This window comes from Sorghum bicolor, chromosome 10 (genome assembly GCF_000003195.3).
Source record: "Sorghum bicolor cultivar BTx623 chromosome 10, Sorghum_bicolor_NCBIv3, whole genome shotgun sequence".
Classification (NCBI taxonomy): Eukaryota; Viridiplantae; Streptophyta; class Magnoliopsida; order Poales; family Poaceae; genus Sorghum; species Sorghum bicolor.
Window position 1 is genome coordinate 5,871,649 of NC_012879.2, and position 22,964 is coordinate 5,894,612.

General features: G+C 45.2%; 1 protein-coding gene across 1 annotated transcript; it reads right to left on the reverse strand.

Moving 5' to 3' along the window:
- On the reverse strand, nt 468-10,278 carry LOC8065453 (phosphoinositide phosphatase SAC3). Its single transcript, XM_002437961.2, has 16 exons — nt 10,140-10,278; nt 8,544-8,748; nt 8,282-8,447; nt 7,845-8,067; nt 7,598-7,674; nt 7,312-7,493; nt 7,059-7,156; nt 6,818-6,951; nt 6,604-6,732; nt 6,088-6,496; nt 3,700-3,821; nt 3,512-3,601; nt 2,779-2,973; nt 2,512-2,628; nt 1,720-1,795; nt 468-1,167 (listed from the first exon to the last, which is right to left on the reverse strand). Exons 1-16 carry the CDS (start codon nt 10,191-10,193, stop codon nt 1,081-1,083), a joined length of 2,364 nt encoding a protein of 787 aa, XP_002438006.1. The 5' UTR covers nt 10,194-10,278; the 3' UTR covers nt 468-1,080.

Below are 22,964 nucleotides of genomic sequence, written 5' to 3' on the forward strand. Positions count from 1 at the left end.
AGCATGACAGAGGTGGATTGTTGCCTCTTCGCATGTTGTCCCTTTGCTTTGAACTGGAATCAGCGTGCGGCCGCCGTTCAGCGGCACAAACGCCTGGTGAATTAGGCAGAGGTCCAAACCAGGCGGAGGCAATCAAGCGTCCCGACGCGCTTATATCACATGACCGAAGAGGGCTGGAAAAGCCACCTACATGGACCATGCCTCAGCCAGTCAGCCTGTGCTCCTGACCACTGACCACACAAGCACATGATTATGAGAGCTTTTGCGTATCCGGATTTGCTTGCCCCTGTTATCGTAAAGGTGGTCTCTTCAGATAGTGGCCGGCCAGCAGACCAGCATTTTCCAACAAGCCATGCAAGTGTTCCCTACAGCTGCAGAGCTGATTCACTGAGCACAGAAAGAGATCACACGCAGATTTTGCACAGAATCAGATCAGATATTTTAAAGCAAGTGTTAAAGCAATCTGCAACGTGACAAACACTGTCCAAGGGACTTCTATTGGTAACAGAGGGGTTTGGTTGGTACAATGGAAATTACACAGCAATCTCTCCTGTTGCCACGAAAGATACATGTACATGATTTCAGAAGATCCCATACAAAGAGACTGAGGGAAAAATGGTGCTTTCATGCCCACCTCAACTCTCGTGGAAGGAAAAGGGAAAGGTGGGAACACTTGGGACATATATATTTACACAATGGTGGAGATGGGGATGATGATGCCTGGACAATGGTACATCTTCAAAAGAATATACTACCTACCTTCTTTCTTTCCTTTTTTTAAGAAAAGTAACAACAATGCACTATCTACCCGCCTGGTGAGCAAGCTTCAATAAATGAACAGAATGGTACACTTCCCTACACAAGTCTTCTAACAGTGTGTGTGACTCTAATAAGCCCATCATCGTATTTGTATACCGCAAGGAGAATGCTGATGGTTGCCATTTGATGGGCCTCCCTGCAATAGTCTTCAAGAGTTAAGATGCTTTTGAACAAGGTTTGGGCTGCCATCATGTAGACTTTTTCCCTTATTTTTGCAACCATCATGCGCCTTGAATTTACATGATAAACCATCTTGCAATATCAGTACCAAAATGCCTCTCCTTGATTAACCCACTGCACAAAATCCTTAGATAACCCCTGATCCTGGATCTCAGCAGCTTGATCATCCTGAAAGATCCAAATGAAATGATTGGTTTATTTGCTGGGTGAACCTCTATTATGAATGGTCAGCAATTGTAATCTGCCAGTGATGGTCATAATAATAAGAGAGAGAGAGAGAGAGAGAGAGAGAGAGAGAGAGAGAGAGAGGGGGTATATTTCAAGAGAAAAAGTGAAGATAGTCATGCTGATTTTAGCAACCTGTTAATGCTATGCTTACACTTAGTCAGCAGAACAAGTTATAGAGTTATATATTATATTAAAGAAATGGCATGCCAGAATGGAACCAGAACCAAGTAGTTGATAGTACAGTCTTATTCAGGAAATTAGGCCCAAGTGGCTTGTAAACCATAATTGCAGTAAAAAGGAATGGGCGTGAAAGTCATAAAATATAACAGACAAAATGGCAGGTCAGAGAAGAGCCCAAATATAGTGGCTATTCTCGGATTGCGTCCATGATGGTTGGGTAAAACAAAAGGTTTTGTAAACTGTGGTTAAAGTACGCAAACTGGGCATGAAGTAGAAGTCATAATAAAAAGTAGGATTGTTGATTGCACTAACCGTTGTCCCAGAGCTTACATCATGAACACCATTATCAGTTGAAATATTCACATCAGGAGTGCTTATGGCTTTTGACCTGTTTAAGCATAATGAACAGCATGAAAATTTATGAGGTAGAAACATTTCATCTACAAATTGATTATAAATGGGTGATATTCGCCAGCAGTTCCATGTACACTAGAATGGAGTATCAGAATACATGGCATTGGCAAGAACTGCTCTTTTTATTTTTCTAAACTTGGATAATCGTGCAAGTCTTACAGAAATATCAGGTTTCATCTCCAGGTAAACAGTTGAGAGGTTCCAATCTCTACTCTCTAGCAATCCTTGGAGCTTGACTGATTTGGAAATATCGCTATGGTTGTGTAGTCAATGGTGCAATACCAACTCTGGTGTGATGTGGAGACTACTGGTCTTACAAAGCTTGCTGTGAACGCGTCCTAGTGTGTGGAGTTTTCTGCTGATGTCAATCCTTTTCTGTAGTTCTGTGGAGCGATTGTAATCCATGTATGTGCTTTCGTGGTTGTTTGTGTGTGTGTTGGAGTGAGTGTTCTTCTTGAACTATTTCCTAGTTAATGCAATGATGCTCAGGTCTCCTGATAATCCACTTAGTTTCCTAAGCTATGCACAGAGTTTTCCTTTTTTCTGAGAGGTGTCAAGGAGTTAATAAAAAATGAAACTATCCTTCTTGCTGCCATTTCTGTGTATACCATACCATGCACAAAAAACAGGAGGCCTGATGCACTAAAGATACATGATAGACCAAAAAAGGGAAAGCACAGTATGAATAACCTTTCATTGTCTGAAGCCGAAAGCCAGTCAAGGTCCAGGAAATTTGAATCACCAGAACCATTGCAGTAGTCTAGTTCGCAGCTTATATGCTTAACGTGAGATACTGTCGGAGTATACCTGAGTATTTTTTTCAAGAGAATGGAGAATTAACAACTTATGTGTCAGTGTCAGATACTAATTTCTCAAAAGTATTCTTTAGGATAATGACTCTGCTACCAAAAGAATGGAAAAGATGGAGTTACAGAATCCAGATAGCATAAGCCAAACCTTGACTTTGACATGGAATTGACAGAGGCTGAAGACATCCCATGCACTGAATCAGAAATCCAGTTCGGATGTTGTCCTTCATTTTTTGAACCAGTAAATGCTGGGTTTAAAATTCCATTTGGGCCATTACTGGACATTGATAGTTTGCTGTTATTAAGAATGCTGCCATCTGATCTTGCCCTCTTCATCAATTTACTGACAAAAATGTAGAAATAATCTCAGATAATCAATAAGATAGATTGCGTAGATTTGCACAATGCATGTGTCGATAAAATCTGGATTATTTCATGCTTAAAATAAGTGGTTGGGAAACACTACACTGACTTGCTACCCCTACAAAGAACGTGAAAATATATAAATGATTCAAGTGTCCTTGCTACCCTATGAAGATAAAGAAGTGAATAACACAACTTCTCCATCTGAACTTTCAAAGGATTGGTTACACCAGAACAAATGGATCAGATATTGCTGCACAACTCTTTGGGCTCTCGCATAAAGACTACTAATCAATTTTTGGTTCCACTATCACTTATATTGTGTAAATTTAACATGCTATTAATAGGAGAGACAATAAATATAGATACTTCATAGTCACGCCACCTTTAGTGATATTTCTGCTATTGCTCAAATTCATAGAGAAGACAGAAGAGCATATTATTCTTTTATTAGGAGCATGTCATGTGTACATACTTAACCCTGTAAGTTCAAGCACAGCTATACTTTGCGAGCTTACCTTGTCTCTTCATCAAGTACATGCTCATCACCAGATTCTGGCTCCCAAAGTGCAGGTTTTCCCACCTGCGGTTGGAAGTATCCTAAAAATCTGAAATTTAAATACATAGGAAAAACAAGTGACAGAAACTTAGTCCATATTCATATTATTTCCAATTGAAACTTCAAAAGATATAAGATCACACATACAAGTTTATCGCTGCTTGTTTGTAGGCATCCATATAGGCATTACTATAGTACCGTTGCAGTGTCCTAAAGAACTCTTGAGATTGGATGGCAAACTTCAAGTGCCCTCTTTTTGCAGAGAATATCTACATATGAAACCACAAGGCAAGTTCATCAGAGAAATGTGCAAGAACAATCCAACATGAAAAGAATGTTGAATGCCATGAAAGTTATTTGACTTCCGAAGTCATCAGAGAAGTGTGCAAGAACAGACCAACATGAAAAGAATCTTTTAGTTTGATTGACATATTGATATAAGGTTACAATTAAGCTATCTTTCACTTCTGATTCGTGTGTTGTAGTCCACTCTGCACAGTAGTTATACGTTATTAAGCTCCCCAGATCAGCAAGTAATGTAGAATCCCTAGAATGAGCACATACTAATTCTGTTTCACTTCATAATTGAAGTGACAACTGACAAGTGCTAATTTAGTCCATTGTCAATCTAGGTGGCACCCTATCACCCTATTTAGACAGAGCAACAGCACACTTTTCCCTTTAATTTACAGATCACAGATATCACATGTATATTCTACAGAGAAGAAAATCAATGAACCTCTCCTCATTTTGTAGGTGGAATGGAAACATCGTTACAAATGGATTCCAACTTTTCCTATAACTTAAAGAAAAAATTATCCACGGCAGATAGATAGGATGATAAAATACAGAAACATATTGACATAATGCCAAGGTAGTAGGATAAAAATGCAATTTCAAAAATAAGTGTCAGCTTGAATGAGTAAGATTATAGAGACGAAATAATAAGACGAGTAATTCTGTAAAAAAAAGTAGCTGCATCGCACTAACCTATATGATAAAAGGAAAAAGTCTACATAATCCCCCAAACTATGTAGGGTGGAATACTTCATCCCTCAAACTATAAAATCGGATATTCTATCCCCTGAACTTTCAAAACCGGTCAAATAACCCCCTAGAGTGGTTTTAGAGGGTGGTTTTGTCTTTTTATTTTTTATTTATTTCTGCTGAATCTTTAAAAAATCATAATAAATCAAAGAAAAATAATAAAATAAAAAATTCAATTTTGTTGGACTCCTGATGTGTAGATCTACACAATGAATATATAATATGGTATACTTTAGTACAAAGTTTTTGTTGTAGCTTTAAATCTATATTTTTCTATAATTAATAAGAAAAAATCATATATGTAGTTCCTATGGTTCAATTGTGGTAAAAATTTTTATGGTGGGCTCATTATTGTATACTTGAACTATGGTAAAAGTTTCGTACCTATTGGATCATATAACTTAGCTATAGATTTATTTAGCTTTATTCTTGTTAAATCTATGCTTTATATATAACTAAGTTATACGTGATCCAAGGAGTATGAAATTTTTACCATAGTTCAAGCATACAATAATGAGCCCACCATAAAAATTTTACCACAGTTGGACCATAGGAACTACATATATGAATTATTCAAATTAATTACAAAAAATCATAAATTTAAAGCTACAGCAAAAACTTTGTACTAAAGTATATCATATTATATATTTATTGTGTAGATCTACTCATCTGGAGTCCAACAAAATTGATTTTTTTTATTTTATGATTTTTCTGTGATTTATTATGATTTTTCAAAGATTCAGCGGAAATAAATGAAAAAAGAAAAAGACAAAACCACCATCTAAAACCACTCGAGGGGGTTATTTGACCGGTTTTGAAAGTTCAGAGGGTAGAATATCCGGTTTTATAGTTTAGGGGATGAAGTATTCCACCTTAGATAGTTTGGGGGGTTATGTAGACTTTTTCTATGATAAAAAATTGAGAAAAGTAAATAGCGTAGCAATGGGCTCACAAATAATAATTGATATGAAGAAAAGCAATTTGCTCGTAGTTGATAAACTGTATGATTAATTGCAATACTATTGATACCACTGTATGATTAAGTGTAATCCTAGCCACTAAAATAAGTGGCCTTAGTCTCAAAATAATAACTGAGCCTATATACTTGTTGAACTTTTTTAGAGGCATTAATCAGCACACTTGATTGATGATAGCCTATTTTAAAATTCCATATCATAATCTGTGGCTCAAATTTAACTTCCATAAGTCCAACTAGCTTCATGGTTTTATTTCACTTTTCAGAATAAATGTTACTCTTTATGCCACTCATCCCGGCATAATCAGTTTGATTTGAAATACGAACACTTAAAACAGATCAGATGCAAAGCTAATGGAGGAAACTTGGACGAGTTCTGAAATAATGGCATAGCATATGCAATGGAACCATCCTTATTTCAACACAAAAGCATATTGTGGTCTTGTGGAAGGAATAAAGAACCTACAGTTTTTCTGACAGATAGAACAATAAAGCAACATTCAATGGAGTACCTTATTGTGCGCAGCAGAACCACCATACTGTAAAGCAAGTGTGTCACCCATCCGTTCATAAAAATGCATCAAATGTCGAGACAAAGGGGAGTCTAAATGAACTTCTGGAGATTCTACAGAACCAAGTTCATGTAACTGGTGTCCTAGAGCAGCTAAGCCATAGGCATATTGAGCAACATTTGTGCGGTCCAAACAGTCTATACAGTTTGTACGTAGGACACCCTTTTGAAATTTTGGAGGCTTTATTTGGGTAGATCCATTGACCTCAGATTCATCTTCTGCAATTCCATTGCCAGGATCAGAACTGCCACAGGTATCTTCTTGGGAAATGTCATCAAGATCATCAACATAGTCTGCATTGCCGCAACTGTTGTTGTCATCACACACATGAGGACCAAAACCATTTTTCCTACAAAACATAAAACCGAAAATAAGAAAGCGTCAAGCCATTCAAGAATCAAGAGGTACATGAAAATAGGAATTCAAATTGAATAGCAGAGAAACCAGTATACTTACAATGTAGGGCTTAAGTTAAGGGAGTTGTCTTGCATTTGAGCTGGGGAAACTTGACAATAAAAGAATTCTGTCAAGTTCAGAGCTTCAAATGCCACTTTCAAAAGCACTTGAAGGGCATTTGTACTTTTGCTGAAATACAATTTTTCTTCAGTTATGTACACCAAAAGAATCAAACAGAACATAAGTTTGAGGCACATAACACAAGAATTAATACCTTTGAGAGTTCTTATGAAGATCCCAATGTAAAAATCTCAAATGGTCTTCGCCTGGTAGACCGCTATTAATAATCTTTATTGCTCTGTCAAATTCCCGACGAAGTATAATTTCTCGTGGTCTCTTCTCACGTGTCTTTCAAGAATAACACGAAGTAAATTGCGAGTGTGTGATTCTTAAAGTATGACTTAAATGAAAAAGATCCATCAGAAGCAATGGCAGCATCATAACAGTGTGCTCACCTTAATCAAGTTTAAGATGATGATAGGATTTCCATATCTCTTCCTAAGATTTTCAAAATGAAGCCTGGTAGCCTCATAATTTTTGTCCTTTTCATGCACTGCAAGAAAAAAATACCAAACGTTTGAATAGTATTTTACGCATTGAATAAGGATTCCAATGCTTACATATTTTTTTATCCTATTCATGCACTGCAAGAAAAAAACTTCAGATGTTCAAATAGTATTTTGCGCATTGAATGACTCCAATGCTTACATATGATATCAGGCTTAAGATTCAGCTTCGATGTCTCCTGGGACCAGAATAGCGGAATTGAACCCCTGTTCTGCACAACAGAGCTTATTTGCCATGGTCCAAGCATGTCTTCATAAACAATTTGCTCAGTCTCAACATCATTTGCTACTCTGCCCTCCTCATTCACGCCCCTCTTTAGATACCTGTATGACAATATCAGAAAAAGAAAGATGCAGCACATCAATCCTAACCACACAAAAACTGATAGAAAGGAGTATACATTACTAAGAGTTTGCAAAGTGTGAACCTGGTGCCAGCATAATGCCTCGAGCGTCTAGCAATGAGCGTCAGCATAATATCCTTCCCACATATCGCAAGTTTATCCTTGATATAAATGAAATGAATATTTTAACTTAGTAAAGCAGGCAAAGATAATGAACATGGTGTAAAAAGAAAGAGGAATGTAGGATACATCTTTTTGGATGCTATCTATCATATTTCACAAATCCTATAAACGATATAATAGGACAAAAGGGTACAAGTTTCATATGTACCTGCTTAAAAAAGCCATAGACTAATGCAACAGTCCAAAGTGTAGTTTTCAGAATGTCACGAATCCCTCGAGTTAGGAACTCATTCCAGACGAACATTGTGTCATATAGTTCCCACCCTTCTTGTGGATCACTAAAGTTCTTCTGGAGACTTCTCATTATTTGATATGAGTGGCTAAAAAAGAAGTCTTTTCGAAGATCAATTGTCTGCAAGAGCTTCTTGTACCTGCATGATTAGTGAAGCTTGGCTTATGATGAGCATACAGTGGTGCAACTGTTTGCCATGTAACTGCACTAACTATGCTCCTGAATCTTTCTAAGAAAAAGGATAGAATATTTTTTATTGAACAGTTAGAAAATATCCAATCTAAGTATCAGTGTATGATAATATGAAGGATAGTATGTTAACAATATAAACATGGTGTGCAGTCATGCAGCACCTGTTCTCGTCCTTGGAGTTGATTAACTTTGGCCTCGTCTTGGAATTTGATAACTCAATCATCGCAGTCTTAGTAACTTGGTACACCGGATGACCAAATATATCCCCAATCTTTCTCTGCTCAGTAATAATTAACATGTAATAGGGCCCAAGGAACTTAATGAAACCTGTAAAGGAAACATACTGTTGATGCATATTTACAGGGAATATCTTACCGACATTGCATCAAATTATGATCACAGTAAGAAGATGGGATAGCTTACCGATGATTCCAAAACAGTTGGTGACAAATTTGACTCCACCAGTAGACCTGTGTTCTTGATCTAGATTTTTTAGAAGATCAAGGTAGTCACTCTGTGAGTGTACAGTAGAATCCTCATCTACATTGAGCTCTGATGGTTCCATTCTATCAATCTTGAGTAATCTCCATATTGTCTTGTTAGTGTTAGTTCCAAGAATATAAAATTTCTGCCAAAAACATCCATCATTAAATTATGATAAAACCAAATAATCATAGGAACTAGGTACTCAATGTCACTTTCACCCTTCAGTAGATGTCGATTGCTACAGTTAAGGATCAAGATTCAGGTGGCACCAATAGCCACAAATAATTCAGGTGGTGCTATATGTATCAGGTCACAGTTCAGCATTAAAACCATCATGATCAGATTACACGAACCAGACTCACTATTTCTCACCTATCCTAGCAAAAAAAAAAAACATCAAAGTCAAGCTCGCTCACTGCCTTCCTGTTCTAACTTTCCATTTTCCATCTTCCACAAAACTATAATTTCACTCATAGCCCATCATTGTCCCAAAACCTCAGTTTAAGAAAAGCTCCCATCTATTCAAGTAGCCTTTCATGTCGGCAATATCCTGGCAGATCCTCTTCGATGTGAATGTGACAACAGAAATTCACATCAACTAAAGTTTGTATTTGCTATACCCCAATCAACGGACTGTTGCATGAACAAAAGGTTCTTGAATTCTCTACATTCTCACAGATGGAACGGTAAAAGAACATCATTCTCCAATTTTCACTTTTGACTTACAAAAATTCTCATATCCGACATGCATATAACAATCCAACTTCTAAATTCTAGTCCGCAAACACAGGCAAGACATGAAAAACAGTAAGGGTTCGCCTTTGCACATGAGTTTGCACACACATTTTCTATAAGGCTTGTATGTACAGAATGCACCCAGATAGAGAGAGATTCATCAATTACCAGCAAAGCAAGAAATATGCCGCCAAGATAAAATCAACCAAACACTAAATAACCAATCATCCAAACAATAGTGGGATGAAGCACAGGCTAGGTAATGGATTCAGAACACGGAAAACTTTTAAACTGATAATTTGGATGAGCACACAAAGGTTATCTTTCGTGATCAAAATCCCAACAAATGAACATGAGCAGTGCTTGAAAAGCACACCTATTTCCTAACCAAAACTAAATAGAAAAAAAAAAAGCATCGTGACTAACAAAATAAGGCAGGATTCGATATCTCGCACATAGAACGCAACAATACTAGCAGCTAAGAGCTCTTGAAATCCAAGTGTGCTTATCGCTTTCTCCGACATTAAAATTGCATGCGGATGCCATGAATGGACAAGGATTCATCGTAATTCCTAAATCCCCGACGTTGCATGGAATGATGATCCAAGCACGCAGGCCGCATGCTCTGTCCCGAGCTAAACGACGCCTAAAGCTCAACCGTCTCCGTAGCTATAACCAAGACCGAATCACAAAGCAGCAGCAGGAAGCGGCATCATGAACAACATAATTTTACCCAGCAACAAGAGACAAACAGGAGGCAGTGGCGCATTGTTTGTGATCCGGGGGCGAGGAGCTCACCGACTCGGCCTCGTAGAGCTCGAAGCTCTGGAGGCAGCAATCCGGCCCCGCCATGGCCGGCCGAATCCCCGGCGCGTGCTGGCTCAATCTCGCATCCGCCAGAGCGGCAGATCACAGCCCCGCAGCCGCAGCAGCCACCGCCGACCGCCGGAACCCTAAGTCCGCGCCGCCCGGCTGCTTGAGATAGAGCATTCCCCGCGCGAACCACGGCCGCGGCGCCGCCCGCGAATCAGAGCCCCGGACCGGCGGCCCCCCAAGGCTCACGGCGTACGGTCGCGATTCCGGGGCGGGATTCGGGGAACTCAGCGGCGCCGATCGCGAGCGGCGGAAATGGGGAAATTTCTTCTGCCTTCTGGGGAGGAGGAGGTGGAGGCCGCTGGCTGGCGAGGCCGTGAATGATGAGGGAGATTGGTTGATTTCGCTTTCCTTTTTTTTTTTCCGCCCCGTGTGTTGCGAAATCCGTGAGGCGTGGAGGCTGCCCGCTGTCCTGGGGAGGAGGAGGAGGAGGAGGAGGGCGGAGCTGGCCTCAGTGAGAGGGAATATATTGGGATCTGTTTTGCTTTTTTTTTTAGTATTTTCCGTCGTTGTTTTTTATTTGCTTTTTGTGTTCTTGGAGGTATTTATGTCCGCTTTCTGTTTGAATTTCTACTTGTATAGTGCTCCTGCGCCACCATACTGTGGCGTCCATTTTTTTTTTCTGTTCTTATTATTATTCGTTGATTTTTCTCAGTTCTTCTTCCGTATTTATGTGTTGTGTGTGTGAACAAAATGATGGCAGATGGGTTGATTGAGGCGACACGACAGTTGATCACTGTAGCAATTATGTCGTCTAAAATTGACAGGGTATAAGTACCCATTTCGGCATCTACAGTTTTGCATATGCTGGGGCAATAACGTTTCATGATTTGTTTTTTATATGTTATTATTAACTAAGTATGTGCTCCTGAAAGGCTGAAACACTAATCTTTTTTTAGTTCAAACTTACTCACTTTTGTCAAAACCGCGATCGTTGGATAAACAAGTGGCTAAAATTAGTCGTCACGCATTCCGTGGTCGCTAATCGCTAAAGAAATAAATTTTAAAAAAAAAATACTGCTGCTCTGCATTATTAGCTTCTGATGCTGGTGGTGCGGAGCATATTCTAGAATCCAGATGGCGCATTTGTTGGTGCCGGGAAACCCGCCTGCTAACGTTGCAGCTGCCTCCGCTCCGCCACCCGCTCTGCGCGACACGTCGAAACCCGAGCCGGCGAAACGAAACCCGTCGCCGGCGAAACCGCCGGTCCCTTTCTCCGAGCCGTGAGGCAAACGCGCGCGCAAGAGGGAGCGTATGGTGCACAACATGCACACTACTAGTACTGACCCAAACCGAGAATCGAATATGGCCGCCGGTAGCTCTTGTTTGTACGCCACAGCGCCGAGTAGTAGACTTCCGCACCCGACGAGACGACCTCCTCCTACTCGCCTACAAAGACGGGCAGGAAGCCCGCGACGCGACGCGACCCGCCGCCGGTGACCGGTCCGCGCGAACCAGTCCTGCAGAACGATTCCGTCCGACGAGTGGGCGAAGGCGAACTCTGCTGCGCCGACCGCCGAGGGGCGATCCCGAGTAGTGGGGAAAAAGGTTCTAGCGTTTCAGGTCGTCGTCGTGCCGCGTGCGCATGTGCTGCGCGGCGCGCGCGAACACGACGAGAGCGTCGGGTTCCGGTACTAGGGTCAGTTATCTCGGGAGGCGCGCGCGCGGGCCGGCGCTGGGCGAGTTGACCGCGAGAGGCGGGAGCGACGTGGAGCGGCTGGACTGGGCCGTTCCGGCTCCGGCAGTCCGGGCCTCCCCAGACAGGGGGGGGGGGGGGGGCGGAAAGGGCTGTGCCGCCGGCGCCGATGCGCTTGCTCGCGCGCGCGCTTCTCGAACGCGAGAGGCCAGGCCACGACGGCAAGGGGGCGACGTCGTTTTTTTTTTGGGAGCCTTCCTGCCGTTGCTGCCCGGCGTCGCTGCCACGTCCTGGCGACTGGCGTCCACGCCAAAACCGACAAGCAGTAGCGGCAGGCCAGCACACGTGCTCGGACGGAAATGCCCTCGTCTGCTTACCTTTTTCTGTCAGCCCAAGCCCGATGCAGAGCTTCTTCAGCATTTTCTGGAGCACATCTTTTCGGTTCTCTTTTTCCTGTGTGTGTGATCGTGAGCGCGATCGAGGTCATGTGCATGTGCATTGATACGGCGGCGGGCGGATTGACGACGTTGGTTCATCATACAGTACGCGTCGTGGGGTTGCCTGCCAAGCGTACCAACAGTCTGTGTGCCAGTATGCACACGCACCTGTTAACAACGACGTGTGTCCACAAGGCCACGTTCCTACCTCCCAAGTCCCAATAAATCCCTGTGGCGGCCTGGCGGGCAGAACAAATAGTGGTAGGCACCACCTTGGCTTGGCTGGGTCTCGGTGTCAATGTATCATCATATAAAGGCGTTATCTTAAACATACGGGATATATATATGGCGGTTCAGATAGTCCCAAATTTCTCTACGATGGGTTGGAGTTGAAGTAGTAAGGTCTTGTTTAGTTTCGAAAAAAATTAGATTTCGGTACTGTAGTGTTTTTGTTTTTATTTAACAAATATTATCTAATTATAAATTAACTAGGTTTAAAAGATTCATCTCGTGATTTATAGGCAAACTGTGCAATTAGTTTTTGTTTTCGTCTATATTTAATACTGCATGCATGTGCCGAAAGATTCGATGTGATAGAAAATCTTAAAAAAATAGTTTTTGGGGTGAAGTAAACAAGGCCTAGCAATCAGCGCATTAGTATATTGGTCATGACGGTGGTAATACTCCTCCCAGCAATCATCTCTAGCTAGTCAGCCTCATATATCCAATTTTCAACCGGACTAGTTCAGCGAAGCATTATTGCCACGGGATGGGATGGATTGTTAACTAGCGCATGAAACATAATCAAAGGTTGGATAGCGCTTTGAATCTTTCGTGCTCCGATTCTTTCTTTCTTTTCACAGCATGATTCATGTTCTGGCATTGTTTATTACGCGGCGAGGTATTAGGTAATTTGTGTAATTGTGTTGTGGCGTAAGTAGATCCATGTGGAGAGAGGAACGAAAAATAGGATCGAATGGTACGTATATGCGATGCAAATGATATGTTTTTCAGAGAGCAATTGGAACATTAGACATGGTCACGGCTAGAGAAATATTTTTAGTAAGTACCTTTTACACTATTTTCTAGAAATATTCCTCAAGATCAATAAATTACAAAAATGTATCGTTGTTATAAATCATTTTTTTGTAATAAAGCACTGCAAAAGACAAAAAAAATGTATTAATCCCAATGAATGGACCCACGTGTACTCTATCTCCATAAACACCTTTGAGGGATGAGTTAGCAGATCAAGGTCCATGCAATCGTCACATGCGTGTCTCGCCATCGATAAATACATCACCTAATACTTGACCAGATGAACAAACTTACAAGCCTAAGATTTGAACTCTAGTGAGCAAGTTTCACTACAAGAAAACCTCTAATCAACTGAGATATAGTTAGTTTGAACAATGTTGCCAGTTCAACTAGCATAACAAACAACATCATTAATAATCCAAGAAACACAAACAATATATTGCATATCGCCTAGTGGAGGAAACACATGCATGAAATTAGTAAGGACCTAACAATAACAAGATCACAAAAAATTATGATGTTACAAAATTCATATAATAGATATAGTTCCGAATGGCATGAAGCCAAAAAATGCTACACTCTTGATGTTACCATCAGCATGAGTCGAGCGAAGGTCTACTCCTATTGAAGCTATATTTATCCCTCTATATGAATTTTACTAAATGTTCTTGTAAGTTGCTTACCAATTTCACCACGCCATTTGAAGAATTTTCTTATTTTCGTTGATTGGCCATATGAAATATACTTCGTTCATTTCCTGGAAACCACAACGTCAACTGTCTGCTTGGTTGACCTAGTGTTATATTTTGTAATGTGCATTCACACAGTTTTGAGGAACTCTAAAAAAACCCATATACAAAGTATTTAGAAAATAAAAAGACTACAATAATTTTTATCTAGGTTCTTGTGGCGGAAACTATACCTACCATACTGGTTATTAATTAAAGTCATATTTCTTTTCATGGATCAATTCCATGTAGAAACAGTGCTAACGTTCTTACTAATAATCTACGACGTGTAGTCACTGGTACACGACAGCCCTTTAGTCCCGGTCGAAAACCACTTGTATTCCCGGGTAGCGAGCCGGGACTAAGGCATCGGGACTAAAAGTCCAACCTTTAGTCCCGGCTCCCAGACCCGGGACTAAATAGGGACCTTTTGTCCCGGTTGGTAACCGGGACTACAGGGGGCACAAGGCAGTGACGTGGCGCCACCCCTGGCCACCCCTTTTAGTCCCGGTTGATATTACCGACCGGGACTAAAGGTGTTTTTTGTTTTTGTTTTTTTTCTTTTTTCTTTTCATTTCTTTATTGATTTTGGTTTTCAATTGTATATGTTCTCCAATTTAATCGTATACGCCGCAATTATCCGTATACATTGCACCTATACAAGAGCTTCATTATTATTGCACTCAAATAAAGTATGAAACTACATATATATTATCCGTATAATATATATATATATATATATATATCTATATATATTATATAGCTATACACATACGTACATACACATTACATTTACAATAATAATATTATGTACAAGTAATAATCAAGTGTGCTGCCACCGTTTAATGATTACATAATGTTTGCCCGCCCACTCAAAGCTCATACAAGTGTTCGTCCTTGTTTGGAATGGGCTTGAAGCCCTGCGGGTATAAGTGGAACTCGCCGTCTTCCGGAATGACATGATCGTTGATAAATCCGGCGATCGTCTCCTGGACTCCAAAGAGTAATGTGTACTCGAACACTTTATCTTTCATATTCCACTCCTTCCATTTGCATTAGTTAGAAAAGATATTAATATACATAAAATCTATTTAGTTTCAACAAATAAATAAGATATGAATTTACTGTATACACATGCATGTTACTTACTTTTAGAACACTTTCAGCAGGTTTAAATAGGGTGCACCGCATAAATTCACAAACATAGTATCCACATAGATTCGTTCCAAACGGCTGCGTGGGCACCCAAGGGAGTAGAACAGGAGGAGGAAGTGACACATTAAGATCCGTACGATATTTTTGTTGTAGCCAAGCCCAAGCCCTGCCCAATAAGACGCTCGTTGATTAGGTATTGTCGACGAAAGCTAGTCGGCAGTCTACCTTGGGGTATACCCGCGGTAGTAGTTTATCGGTAGACGGTGCGCAAACTACGAACTCGATGGTGACGCAAGACACGGACAAGCTTTTTATCCAGGTTCGGCCGCCGAGTTGGCGTAATACCTACGTCCTGCGTCTGGTTGTATTGATTTGTGTTGAGAGAATATGATGTATGATCTGTCCTAGGGGGTCCCTTGCCCCTCCTTATATAGTCTGGAGGGCAGGGTTACAGATCTAGAAACTAATCCTAGTCGGTTACAATTGTCATAGATAATTCGATATCAATTCCTATTCTAACCGACTAGAATCCTGCTTGATCTCCACGTCTTGTTTCCCTGCGCGAAACTCGGCTTGTCGGATCAAGCCTTGAACTCGTCTCGTAGGGGGCCAAGCTTCCTGGCTGAAGTCTAGCCGTAAGGGTATAGGGGTTTATACCCCCACAGCTAGTCCCCGAGCGCCATGTATTGTGATGCAACACGCCGTCTTGAGCTTCTTCGATCAGCGAGGCTTGTCGTCTTCAATAAGCGGGGAAATCGCCCAAGCAGTTGCAACGGTTCCTTGTCCAACTCGAAAGACAGTTGATCAACGTTGACATCGAAGAAGCAGGTTGTTCGAAGAATGCATGGTGCTCTAAAAAAATTTCTTTCCTGGTGAAGTGTGCCCACTTTGCCTTTTTGAAAGGTAGAAGTATCAAAAAAGCAAGCAAATTCACCGCTAGGTGAAGTGTGCCCACTTAGTCCCCGAACCTGGTAGTAGGTGGCGTAGGCACGTGGTGCCAGGGTCAAAGGAAAATTCCCCAAAGTAGTTTTGAGACTGAGATGCATCGCGAGATGCATCGTACCGATGTAGTCCCCGAGCTTGCTGGAAGGCGAAGTATGTGCCTTGTAGCAAGGTCTAAAAAATTGAATTTACCAGTCCCCGAGCATGTCATGCTCGTCTGCAATCGAAAAGACCAATCGACCAGTCCCCGAGCATCGAGTGCTCAGTTTCCTAAGCATGCTTTAAAGCTTTGAGCTGATAGACTGAGCGACCAGTCCCCGAGCGTCGAGTGCTCGGTGGTCGGTGCAGTCCTTGAAGTTCTGAGTTGATAGACTGGGCAACCAGTCCCCGAGCGTCGAGTGCTCGGTGGTCGGTGAAGTCCTTGAAGTTCCGAGCTGATAGACTGGGCGACCAGTCCCCGAGCGTCGAGTGCTCGGTGGTCGGTGCAGTCCTTGAAGTTCCGAGCTGATAGACTGGGCGACCAGTCCCCGAGCATCGAGTGCTCGGTGGTCGGTGCAGTCCTTGAAGTTCCGAGCTAATAGACTGGGCGACCAGTCCCCGAGCGTCGAGTGCTCGGTGGTCGGTGCAGTCCTTGAAGTTCCGAGCTGATTCACTGGCGTATGTGTCTTCTTACTTTTGAAAAGGTCTTTCAAATTTAAAGTTGACGTGACGGGGTCTCCTGACGATATGTCAGACGGATGCATGAAAAGCTGTACCTGGCAACTGTACAACCGCTCTATGCATGGTTTGAGAAAAGGAAACCATCAATTGGTACGAAAACTCCGCCGCATTATTTGTCTATAATCATTATAAACCGAAACGTCGCGTCCGCCGCATGGCCTGCCCACTTCCCGAGATTATAGGAAGTGGGAGAGGTGGGGTCGCGGGTTTATAAGGGCCTAATAGGACCGCCTGTACCGCTTCTCCTGCCATTGCCTTCAAACCTTCCGCTCTCATCTTCTCTAATCTCCTGCATCTTCCTAACTCCAGCCCACATTCGCACCTCTAATGGCGAAGAGCGACTCCAGGAAGAGGGCCGACCTGATGGCCAAGGAATGGAAGAAGTCTCGCAGCACCACAAAATCTCTTGGTGACCTCGTCGATATGGGGCTTCTGCACGACGCAGAGCTCGGCGGCTGGAGGGCACCGGAGGGGGAGAGCTACCCCGATCCTCGCGCCGGTGAGGTCGTCGTTTTTGAAGACTTCGTTAAGAGAGGTTTTGGTGTTCCTGTCCATCCTTTTCTTCAAGGACTTCTTTTGTACTATGAGATCGGGATTTGCAATCTGCACCCGAACTCAATTCTCCTTATTTCCACCTTCATCCATCTGTGCGAGGCCTATGTTGGCATAGAGCCGCACTTCGATCTTTTCCGGTACCTTTTCTGCTTGAGGAAGAAGGGAGCAGTTGGAGGCTCCAAGGTTGCAGGTGGAGTATACCTCAACCTTCGTGATGGGATGAAGAATCGCTACCTGCACTGCCCATGGAACACCTCCTTGACCGAATGGTACAGGAAGTGGTTCTACGTCAGGGAGGAACCGGGCAGCTCCACGTTCTGCGACGTGGGGTACATTCCCGAGAAGAGGACGAGCTGGACCGACCGCCCAGAGTTCGACGGTCAAGTGGCGGATCTGATGAAGCTGATCGACTGGTCGCGCCTGGATGGGCTTGGCGTGGTCGGCAACTTCATTTGCCGCCGGGTGATGCCCTGCCAGAAGAGGGTGCACTCGGCGTACGAGTATGCCGGAAGCGCAGACCCGACCAGGATGCGGTCGGAGATCTTGGAGAAAGCGGAGGTACAACAGCTGCTGAACGAGCTGTTTAACTTCGCGGATGGGGGCTTCACCCGTAGCAGTGATCGGGTGCAAGCCTTCAAGTTAGGACGACCAGCACCAAAGGTATGTAGCAAACTCCGTTTGATCATTCGTATATCGTCTGCAGTTGGCTCATCTCTGTTGCTTTTGCAGGTCGGTGATGTCGACCGGTGCGTGGTGTATGTATCACTGGCACCGGGGATGGAAGATCCTGTGGGAGAGGTCCCGCCAGAGGAGGATGCTGCTCGGTGTACTCACTACACCAGCAGTGAGGAAGACCGAGCCCGCCCCGTCCCGACCTCCGAGGAGAGGGTAGCGGGGAAAAGGCCATTGCCGGCGGATCCCTTGCCGACACCGGAGCTGCCGGCAGACCTACCGGCGGAGAGCAGCCAAGCGCCGAAACGTCGTCGGCTCGTGCGGATCGTCGACGACGACGACGACGACGAGGAGGCTGCGCCGTCGTTGGTCCGGCGGCCTCGGAGCCGCCCAGACACTGCGCCGGTCGCCACTGATCGAGTGGCCAGTGGCGCCGCTGCCCCGCAAGTTGCCGAGGTGGGGGCACAGGCGCCGACCGGCCGGGCGAGGAGGAGGTTCACCGCAGCCCATCGTCGGTCAGACCTGTAAGTGTTCGACTTACGTATTTTGGACTCTTCCCCTTTTTTTTTTTAACTTTAGTTCCTGTAGTGCGGCATCGGATGTCGACCCTGGCCAAACTGCCGGCCAGGGAACGGGCGAGCCTGCCCGCGGTTCTGGGGATGCAGCCCCCCGGACCACAGAGCAGCCAACAGCTGCAGTCGCGCCTGGAAGCACCGAGGGGCTCCCGAGCGCGGCGCCGACAACAAGCAGCCCGACCAGGGCTGGAGAGGCTCCCCTAACTGACTCCTCGGAGAAGGGGAGATCTCCGACCGCTCCTCCTGCCGGGGGGAGTGAAGTCCCCCCGCCGCCCCGAGCAGGAGCCTCTTCGGCTGCGGGCTCCCCAAGTCTGGTCCAAGGGCCAGTAATGCCTGGGACCACCACCGGGGGTGATGCAGCACATGAGGAAGAAACCCGGGCGGCCTCCGACGACGAGGTGGAGGAGATCGAGGGTCGTCCCCGTGATGGCCGCCAACACGTGTATGTGTGGCGCCAACGCGGGGATCACTTTATCGGTCATGAGGAGGTCGCCGAGACCGAAGAGGCCGCCAGGGTGGAGCGCGCGGCCAAGCGCCTTGTCGACGAAGTCAAGGTAAGCGGCTTTTTGTACTGCTGCGCATTCTTTTGCCTTGTCTTGCTTGATCGTTGTATGCTTGCTTTGTAGGACGTAATGAAAACGGCGAAGTACCGGAAACGGTGCTTTGACCAGATAGAAGGCGTCATGGCCGAAAACAAGGCCCTTGCCGCGGAGGTAGACCGGTTGCGGGCGGAGGTCGGGGAGAAGGTGGTCGAGATGAGCGCCGAAAAGGAGCGTCGTCTCGACCTCGCTCGTCGTCTGGCCGACCAGTACCGGCTGCAGGAAGGTTGCTCCGAGCAGTTTCGCTTACTTGTATAGTTTGCTTTGCTGACCAGTTTAGGATTCACGCAGACTTGGAGGAGGAGGTGGCGAGCCTCCAACAAGAGAAGGAGCAGCTCGGCCAACAGCTCGCCAGTGCTCAGGAGTCCGGACGGCGAGCGGAAGAGGAATTAAGTCGAAAAGACCGGGAGTTAGCTGGTAATGGGTGCCGCCTTATTGGTTGCTGCCTGCCCCTTTGCTTGTTTGGTATGCCGAAAGTAACGTTTCGTTTCGTTTGCAGTGCTCAGGGTGAACACCAAAAAGCACCTGGATGACCTGATCAAGGACCGGGACTCCTGGAAGGTCAACTGTTGCAGGATCTGGAAGGGAGTGTCCCCGGTCCTGGACCTGATCAGTCCCGAGCTCCCGGAGAGCCAGCCCCGCGCGCCGCAGTTGACCCCGGTCCAAAAGGCGCAACGGGCGTGGGACTGGCTCCAGCAGTTTGTGAAGGACGCCGGGGAGTTTGCCAGCGCGCACGTCCTCAGCATGGTACGCGCCCACTACCCCCTGGTCGACTTGAGCAGGCTGGAGAAGGGGTACCCGAAGGAAGTCGGCCCACAGGAAGCGGACGAACTTCGTGGTAGTCTGCTGGACTTGTCGTCGACAGTGATCGGCGACATCAACCTGTGCGGAACGGCCACTCCTCCAGACCAGCCGAGCTCAGATAGGTCGGCCAGGGAGTTGTCGGGCGCGTCCTTTGCTGGAGATGGGCGGTCGACGCCTGCGGTCTCGACCAGCCAGGCGCCGGTGGCCCCGACCCCTTCGTCCGGGCAGCAGGGCCAGGCGGGTGATCAGCCCGAGCAGCTAGGCCAATAAGGTAGTCTGTAGGAATAGACTAGTATCTGCCCGTCAGGGTATTTATTGTAAACTTTGTATGTAAAGTTTGTAATAAAGTTTTCTTTTTGTCATGACTGTTGTTTTGAGCGCTGTAAAAATATCTGAGTGACGTGTCACCGTATTTGTCTTGGTTGTCGCCAAAAGCATCCATTGCAGGAGTTTTGCCGAGTGCTGTGTATGACAAGGTACAGGCGAAAAATAGAGAATTTTATTGTCAAAAATTATAAGACACTTACAAAGGAAAGTCGTTAAAACTTTATGGATAGAAACGTCGCAGTTTGTCGATGTGCCAAGAGTTAGGTACTCGTGTTCCGTCTGGGTATGCCAATCTGTAGGACGTAGGTCGTGTGACCTCGGTCACCACGAAGGGTCCTTCCCAGGGAGTAGATAACTTGTGCATTCCCTCCTGGCTTGTTTTCCATCGAAGCACCAGATCACCGACCACGAAGGAACGGTCCTTGACGTTCCTGTTGTAGTATCGCCTGACTGCCGCGAGATATTTTGCTGTTCGGAGACATGAAACTAAACGCTTTTCCTCCATGCAATTGATTTCGAGTTCTCTGGCGTTGTCAGCGGTCGCCTGGTCGAAGTGCTCGATTCTAGGAGATCCGAAGTGTATGTCGGACGGCAAAACCGCCTCTGCGCCGTACACCATGAAATAGGGAGACACCCCTGTGTTTCGACTGGTCTGAGTTCGGAGGCCCCAGACCACTGCCGGCAATTCTTTCATCCATCGACCGGGTGCTCTGTCGTTCTCGGTGTACAATCTTTTCTTTAGGGCGTCGACGATCATTCCGTTAGCACGTTCAACTTGACCGTTGGCACGTGGATGTGCCACTGACACATATTTTATGACTATGCCTCTGTCATCGCAGAAATCCCAAAAAGTGGTGCCAGTAAACTGAGTGCCCAGGTCGGTGATTATGTTGTTCGGGACGCCGAATCTGTGTATGATTTGATTGAGGAACTCCACAGCCTTCTCGGAAGTTGCCTTGACCAGGGGCATGTATTCAATCCACTTGGAGAACTTGTCGATTAACACGAAGACAAACTTGAAGTTGCCCGGGGCTGGTTTAAATGGTCCGATCATGTCAAGCCCCCAGCAAGCAAAGGGCCAAGACGACGGGATGGTTTGAATTTCATGGGCAGGTACGTGGGTCCTCTTAGCGAAAAACTGACATCCTTCGCAATGCCGAACCAGTTTTTTGCGTCGCTGACCGCGGTTGGCCAATAAAAACCTACTCGGAAAGCCTTTCCGACCAGCGTTCTAGATGCGGCGTGGTTGCCGCAGGATCCGGCGTGTATGTCCTCCAAGAGCTTGATACCATCGTCTTGGGGTATGCACTTGAGCAGTACCTCGGAGCTTGCGTTTTTCCGCATGAGTTTTCCGTCGACCAGAATGTAGTTCTTTGATCGCCGGATGAGACGCTCGTTCTCTGTTTTGTCCTGAAAACCTGTCCCGTCTGAGATGTATTTGATGAACGGGATACGCCAGTCGCGCCCACGGGTTGTCGGAGTGGCGTCATCTATGAGCATTGCCTCGGTGGGTTGCTTGTCGACCAGGGGAGAGCTTACGCTCGGCTCATGGATGTCCTGGACGAAAATACCCCGCGGGATTTGGGCCCGAGACGAGCCTAACTTTGACAACGCATCTGCTGCTTGGTTCTTATCCCGGACCACGTGGATGTACTCTATGCCATAGAAGTTAGTTTCCCATTTACGAATTTCTTTGCAGTAGAGATCCATCTTCTCGTGGGTTGCGTCCCACTCCTTGTTGAGCTGGTTGATGACCAAAGCGGAGTCGCCGTAGACATAGAGGCGCTTAACCCCCAGCTCGACGGCTAGTCGTACGCCATGTAAGCAAGCTTCGTATTCGGCGACATTGTTTGACGCCGGAAAAAGGATCCGAAGGACGTAGCGGAGTTTGTCCTTGTTTGGTGATACGAACACTACTCCAGCGCCTGCCCCGTTGATGTTCAAGGACCCATCAAAGAACATTGACCAGTGGTCTGAGACATCTGGAACAGAAGGCTCGTTGAGATCCGTCCATTCGGCAATGAAATCGACCAGGGCTTGAGACTTGACAGTGGTGCGACTCTGGAACTCTAGGGAAAATGGACATAATTCCATTGCCCATTTCACGATTCTGCCATTGGCGTCTTTATTGCACAGGATGTCCCCGAGAGGAAAGCTGGTTGTCACCAGGACTCGATGGCCGTCGAAGTAGTGCTTCAGCTTTCTTGACGTTATCAGGATGGCGTATATGAGCTTCTGTATTTGTGGGTACCTGGCCTTGGATTCGTTTAAAACTTCACTTATGAAGTAAACGGGTCTCTGGACCTTGAAGACGTGACCTGGTTCATCTCGCTCGACCACTATTGCCGTGGAAACAACCCTGTCGGTTGCAGCAATGTAAAGGAGCAGGTCTTCATTGGGCTGAGGCGCTGTGAGGACAGGCGGTGAAGTGAGGAAGGTCTTAAGCTGAGTGAACGCAGCGTCGGCTTCTTCTGTCCAGGAGAATTTTTCTGACGCTTTCAATAGTTTGAAAAAAGGGAGGCCTTTTTCCCCCAGCCTTGAGATGAAACGACTGAGGGCGGC